Genomic DNA, 7,640 nt, shown 5'->3' on the forward strand with positions numbered 1-7,640 from the left:
TTCCCTTTTTTCTTCATCTCTGGTGTGTTTAAAAAGGTTATTGTCAAGGCACTTGCTAAATCAAAAACTTATTTTGCTCTTCCTTATCTGAAGACACTGGCATCTGTGGTGTGGGGGGGTAGGAACTTCGCCATCGCACGCACAAGACCAGAATTCGATTCCGTTTTGGGCAGAATTTTTTTTTAGTATCTGAGTCTGTTTGCCTCTATTTTGAATCACTATCAGACCGGGTTAGTCCTGATGGGTAGGGTAGAAGCCCTCCTCCACAATGATCTACATAGTGTTCATTTGGACGTAGTAATATTTACATAACTTATTAAAACTCTTTCTGTGCCTTAACCCAGTACATCATTGTCTCTCTTAAACTTAAACAGCTTTGGACTATGTGTGGATCTTCCTGGTATAGAAAGAGTTGGGAAAATAAATCTGAGGAGACCAATGTCACGTTACACTCATGAACACTTGGAAACAAAAGGATGCAGAAATTTCCGAATTTATTAAATTTTCCTCCGACCTGACCACCGAGACCAGGTTATTTATCTATAAGAGCACTTTGCCCCAGCAGACTGACCCGTGATATTAAATTTTGAATAATATAATTATTTTTGTTTTCAAAACAACCACAATAAGCACAGAAACAGAAAACCCGACAAAGCAATAAAGGGAAGATTCAGTTTCATGTCATTAATGCTATGTTTATTTCTGACTTAAATATAGACCACACGTCCATCAATACTTGAGCATGTTGCCCTCCTCGGCCAGTGAGAGAATATTTTACAACACCAGCACAGATCTATCTCAGCTCCACAGAAGCACAACTATATCATTCTTTATCTTTCATCAAATTCTTCTGTACTGTAATGATGAACCGTGAGATGAAGGCCTTTATGCGTGTCCTCATTCAACGGACACGAGGTGAGGTCAGTTCTGAGGACAGTAGGGGACCAGGCTGGAGCATCTCTCGGAGCCGGTCTTGCCTACAATCTGTGAGCTGGTTTGGCCTGGGTGCAGAGCAATCTCCAGCTGTCCATTTACGCATTGTCTGGGAGGGACAGAGAGAAAACACGTTGTTATGTATTGGCTTTTTACTTAAAGGACATAATATACAGAACAACAATTAATGATATTATGCTTTTACTCTTTCAAGTCGCAAGCTTAGTCCCTGCTTTGTCACAACAAGTTTAGTTTGATAGTATATGTAATTATTAGCATTTTCATGATAAAAAGATAAGTTTCGAGCTACAAGTATGAATCACCCACCAAAATATACAGAAAAGTATAAAGATTTGATATACTATGAGGATACAGCATGCTGCACTGCAGGAAAGCAGGTATTTATTTATGATGAATATGGAAACAACCCAAAAAAACAAAATAAACCAATACATGCATTGCAGCGCAGCACTTCTCTCAATTGTAACACCTCAAATCATCGGCACTTATATTAATTTTATGACCTGAATGTGTTACGAGTGCCGTAAAACACTTGTTAAAACTAAAACAGCACAATAAGATAATCTTACCCGATTTCGGTGTGTCCGTTGTAGCAGTTGTAGAAGTATCCGTAGCCACACATTGGGGCACAGGCGGGGTAGTCACCGTTGGGCTTGTCACTGCACACGTCCAGACCACTCAGACAAGTCACTGAAGATAGGAGGAGACGTCAAGTTTTCATTAGGTAATAATGATCATTATGATACTATAATGATAATAATGATGAATAAAAATGATGATGATAACAATCATCTTTCATTTTAATAATACTGCTGCTGCTGCTGCTGCTGCTGCTGCTGCTGCTGCTGCTGCTGCTGCTGCTGCTGCTGCTGCTGCTGCTAATAATAATAATAATAATAATAATAATAATAATAATAATAATAATAATAATAATAATAATAATATTAATAATCGTATGTCAGTCTCTGAAGATAAACAATGCATCAGCAGAAGACAGTGTTTTAGGCGTATATACTAAAGCTCCACTTTTTAACAAGGTAAGTAGGCCTAAGGTTACTCAAGAACCAGCATGTTATCATTCTGGAATTGAATCCAATACCAGCGAGCCATAAAAACTACTTTTAAAAAAAAACATAATTTCTCAGGGATTAGTCCAAGAGCCATCATATAGTGAGTCTGGATTCTCAACCACGACAAGGTGTTGGTTTGGGTTGAGACAATTCATTAATTTGTAAAAAGAACCCGACAAGGCAGGCCTACAAAACAAAGCACCCAAGATCAAAGGCATGAGAGCACCTGAAAGATACCAAACGGGCTTAGATGCAGAACCCAAAGACTAACCCCCCCTCCCCCCCTTTTTTTGTGTTGCTCTGATCTTCTTATCTGTTGATATCCTCAATGTCTGAGTTCGATGTCCAAATCCTTAACTTTCATCACCCCATCTTTAAATAAGCTCTTTTGTTTTAGTAAATATTTTACGGCACTTGCAAAGCAATTAGGCCATGCAAGTACTGAATATTAGATGTATTACTGGAAAATTACATACTAAGAAAAAAAGGAGGAGAGATGGACGATAGACGTTTAATAGGATAAAGGAGAAAAACCACATAAGAACTTTATAAAGCCTTGTGGTGACAGCAAGCTGTTTATCAATATACCTTATGCAAAATAGAACCAATTCGTTATTACCTTAATATTTTTAAAACATTAAATTTAGGAACACACAACAATCACAGGTGACCAGCTAATATGCGCTTAAATGTACTTACAAGCCACGCAGGTTTTGGTGTTCTGGTCAAAGTACTGGTATTCCAGACATTCACAGAGGTTCTCAGTGCCGTCTTTAAGACAATGGAGGTTAGAGGCGCACTGATCGGTACAGCCCTCAAGATATCCAGGAACTAAAGTAAAAAAAAAAAAAAAAGAAAGAAAGAATAGATGCGATAAAAGTTCTATCGATTCTATCGAGGAAAAAAACCTACAGAGTTGTGACCAAAACATCTTGTTTAATGTGGTTCTTGAAACAATGTGTTTTTGTCTCTATAGTGTGTGTGTGTTTGTGGGTGTGTGTGTGTGTGTGTGTGTGTGTGTTTATGTGTGTTTGAGTGAGAGCGTTTGTGTGTGAGTGTGTGTGTGTGTGTGTGTGTGTGTGTGTGTGTGTGTGTGTGTGTGTGTGTGTATCTATGTATTACTTCCTTCAATAATATCGACCTCATTATTTAATTAATTCTCTGAAGTGCTGCACCAATTTATGTATTTGCCGAGTCACATGTTATAATGTGAGGATGTATGGGCCAAAAGGCCTTTAAAATCAATTTTAAAGATCATCTTTAAAAAATGGCTTTACTCAAGCAAAGAAAACAAACAAACCATCTTCAGCAGCCTTGCATGCGGTGGCAGACACTTCCTTTTCGATGGCATCAAGTACGTCAAAGTTGGTGGCACTGAAGACCAAGTCATCGCTGGAGGCAATCACCTTGAGCTCGTCCTGGCTGATGCCTGCTCCGACACCCACACTGACAACCTTGACCCCAGCTCCGTGCAGCAGAGGGGCTTCCGCCTGGGTCGCAGATGCTGCGAGGGAAGACATTTCGGAGAAACTTTGGTGAACGGCGTATAAAACTGAGGTTTTATACTCAGATTACTCGGTGCGAGGGGTGGGGGGGTGTGCGGGGAGTCGCGAGGGGTAAAGCCTAAATGAGCATGGGCTGAATCAAGTATTTCTCTTAGCATCGTTCAAGTATTTAAAAACACAGCTCTGAAATTGCGTTTGTAGCCTGTAAATTAACAACCCCAAAAGTTTTCCAGGGGCATGAACAACCATGTATAGTAATTCATTCATGATTTCTTTTAAAATATAAAAGATGAACATATAAACTGTTTCAAAATTATGGATTCTAGTTTGAAAAAAATTATCCTACGCCGACAATGTACTTAGAAGTTATGTTAATTATTTTCTTTGCCATTAGATATATATAGCTCAAGCAATTGTGAGTGGTTGGCAGGTGCTCGGATTTGGTTTGCTCCTTCTCACTCTTCTAACATCTTTCGTCCTTATATCTCCTCCTCCTTATAATTTTATTTGTATGTTACTGTCTGGTAACACCTCTAACCACTGACCTTTAGCATTTACTCGACCTATTTGTGTTGCAAGTACCGCAAAACTCTAAGTAAAATAATTAAATCGCTACCTCGGAGTTAAAAAAGTTCTATCTGACTTTTCTGGCTGTTTTAGCTATTCAGACCTTGAGGTCAGAAACCAAATGTTCTATCTGCTCTATCTAAATCGTTAGATCATTCAGAGTCGCTATCAAGATGTTCAAAGAGCTGCATTCGGGAAAGCTTGCCATGTTGTGAAACTGAAAACGTATAACTTCAAACTTCTCAAAACTAGGTACTGAGCTGAATGCACTTTGTAATTCCAGGGTAGCGAAATTACTCCAAAAAGCCTTGGGATCAGTACTCACGGAAAGTGGATTGTCCGTCTGTGATGACCACGGTAACCTGGGCAGCGTTGTCCCTGGCTCCACATTTCGAGTTGTAGTATTCTGTTCTTGCTGCTTTGAGAGCTTGGTGGGTCATGGTCACACCCTTCGGGTATGGGGTGTTGATGATGTCCTGAAAAAGAGAGGCACAGACAGATATAGTTTAGTTTTTAGAAGTTTTACGGCACCTGCAACACAATAGGGTCATATACAAGTGGTGAAAATTAGAGGTGTTACAAGAGAGTAACAAACACCGAAAAAAGATGGAGGGATTAGGACTTGATAAGAAAGAAGCAGCAAACCAGAGCACCCGTCAGCCACCCACAACCCCGTAGTTCTGCTATTGCCAGGACATTCAACCTCAACAGGAAAGTCCTAGCAACAGCAGAACTGCGAGGAGCATGCCAATGGTTTGATTTCTCTGATGTCGAGTTAACTTCTTGGGTGACATCGATCAAATTGTATTGTGGCTTTTAATAAACAAAGACCTAACTATACTTCTTAAAAACAAAGAATTAAAAAAAATTGTAACGTGGTTGAAAAAAAAAAGCGGATTTTCTGTTTCTTGACTTGGGTGCTGTTTAAAATCTCGGAGGTCCGGAGTGCAAGTTGCACTCAGTAAAGATCCTTTGGTGGTCCTAAAATCGATAAGATTAGGCTGCTGCCGCAACCCAAGCAGAATTAAACATTTCTACCAAACTGGAAATGTTTAGTGTTTCTCGCACACTCATTTGACCTTATGCAATTGCGAGCTTCGTAAAACACTAAAACAATACAAAACAAAAAACCCAGCCTTCTCCCTAGAGACAGGGGTGTTTCTCACAAGAGACTGGGGTGTCTATTTAACTCATCGAGGACATGCATTCTTGTCATTCAACAACACTATAAGATGCTCTGTTTTGGGGCTTAACTTCATTCTTCAAACAGATTTTCCGATTCTGAATTCTTTATCTGAAATATTAAAAGGCATGCAACAAGAAGCATATTTTTAAATATTTACAAACGTGTGTTTCTGATGTGTGTATGATGGTTCGAAATGTTTCGAAACATTGCCTTTGTCAGCTGCTGATTGAACATACGTGTCCGCTGCGTCTCAAAGTGTTTTAAAATGAAAGGGAAGAATACGTGAGAAGAATGTCGTACTCACATTAATAACTTCTTGACTGGTGTTGTACTTGTTAAAGCAGAACCGATGGTTGACTTGGGTTGAGAATGTGAGAGCAGCCACCCGAGTATTTTGAGGACCGATACTGAAACTTCCTGTGAAATGCAGATAATATAAACAAATTGATACACTCCACGAAAATATAGTGGGAAAATGATTGTTTATGCATTGTGCCAGAAGTTCGAGGTCACAGATATGAAAGGGGAATAGTTTTGGAAAGTTAAACAGTCGAAAGGAAATCACACAGTGCATTCAGATTTATATCCTTACTGAAAAAGATGATTGTTGCTTTTAAGTTACTTCTAAGCACAGTGTTGGTGCAAGGCACGCGTTTTAAAGACATCGGTGAAACTGAACTACGAAGAAGAAAAGATGTCAACTCGCGAATCCCCTTTGGCAGATGGACAACAAACTTACCAAGGAGCTTCTGAACAAAGGCCAACTCTTTCTTGAAATTGATTTCTCCAAGACTACCAGAGCAGTCAATGACAAACAGCAGATCGAGTGGAACCCTGCAAGGCGCACCTGGTGACAGATAAATCCAAGAAATAATAAGCTGCATTAGATCTTCAAATAATGATAACAGAATAATAATAATATTAATAATAATGATCATCATCATAATAATAATAATTATTATTATTATTTTTTTTTTTTTTTTTTTTTTTTTAAATTATTATTATTATTATTATTATTATTATTATTATTATTATTATTATTATTATTATTATTATTATTATTATTATAGTAGTAATAATAATTCAGATTTCCCTGATATAAAGCAATTTCTGCAATATACTTTTATTTGGTCTTTTCTCAAATCTTCAGAACTACAATGACAGAAACGGACCTATCGGAGATAGACCATAAATTCGAAAGTCTTGCTTATCAAATGTTTAACTGCATTGATAGGGGCGGTTAACCCATACACTTACTCCTACAAGTTACATAAAACTGTTCCAACAATTATTCATCCACGTCAAGATGCATTGAATAAATCATATTCATCTTAAAGCAAGTCAAAATTCAGTTTACATAATTATATTCTTTTTTTTTTAAGCCAATATTCTTTGGAGAAAATTATATTCACCATATTATTATTAGGCAGCATTCATCACCGAACAAGTTAAAGATCTTTTATAGTAACATTTTGAGACCAGACACATTAAATATTGTACTTACGCAGGACGCAAGCTTTCTTTTCAGAATCCCACTGCAGTTCACCGGAACACTGGCAAGTGTGTGCCTGGCAGGCCAGATTAGAAGCGCAAAGGCCTCCACATTTCTCCTTATAGCTTGGTACTGCAAAAAGAATCGAATGAAAGTTGAGATAAATGTAAAAGTATACATTTTACACCCTCATTGCTATTGTTAAGTCTATTTAGAAGGCGGGTGTCTTCGAACTCTTCTGTCAGAGCTAACTGGGGCTGAGAAGGAAGAATACAGCATCCCAACAGAAAGACGGAGATACTCGATAGAAATATTATCCTGACACGAGAATCGAACCCTTGACTCCTGCGTGCGATGGCGAAGCATCTAACCACTACGCCATCACAGATGCTGGTAAAAACGTGAATGTAATTATTGAAGTATTTGGGGTTTTTTTTAAATCAAGGTTCTCAAGCGATGAGCCTCACGTCACTAATACCTATCTGGCCTGTGACCTTTGGACGCGTGCTGAAACAATAGTTCAAGCAACAGGTTGTATTGGCTTATAATACGGGGTACCCACTACGGATGAGATCGGCCGATCGGGCCGATCTCCGGACTCGATCGCCTGAAGAACAAACGTGTTTGTTTTCAGTTCCAGGCGGTCGAGTCGGGCGATCGGCCCGATCCAGCTGTAGTGGGCACCCCGTATTTACATTTTACCAATAGCAAGGAATTTCCTGACCTGACCTGAAAACAATACTCAAACATAACACATGTGTATATGATGACGATGGTGATGACGATGATGATGATGATGATGATGATGATGATGATGATGATGATGATGATGATGATGATGATGATGATGATGATGATGATGATGA

The 7,640-nt window shown here is 38.7% G+C and overlaps 1 protein-coding gene across 1 annotated transcript in view; it reads right to left on the reverse strand.

The window, feature by feature from the left end:
* Nucleotides 1-674: 674 nt before the first annotated feature.
* Nucleotides 675-7,640, reverse strand: part of LOC101858564 (matrilin-2) — a gene marked incomplete in the record, with an annotated part of 23,768 nt that continues 16,802 nt past the window's right edge. Inside the window, 7 exon segments of the mRNA XM_035970993.1 lie at nt 675-1,042; nt 1,524-1,644; nt 2,724-2,855; nt 3,325-3,528; nt 4,422-4,572; nt 5,587-5,699; nt 6,022-6,129. Of these exon segments, the coding sequence (XP_035826886.1) occupies nt 922-1,042; nt 1,524-1,644; nt 2,724-2,855; nt 3,325-3,528; nt 4,422-4,572; nt 5,587-5,699; nt 6,022-6,129 (950 nt within the window).

The sequence above is a fragment of the Aplysia californica genome, unplaced genomic scaffold, assembly GCF_000002075.1.
Source record: "Aplysia californica isolate F4 #8 unplaced genomic scaffold, AplCal3.0 scaffold00356, whole genome shotgun sequence".
NCBI classification, from domain to species: Eukaryota; Metazoa; Mollusca; class Gastropoda; order Aplysiida; family Aplysiidae; genus Aplysia; species Aplysia californica.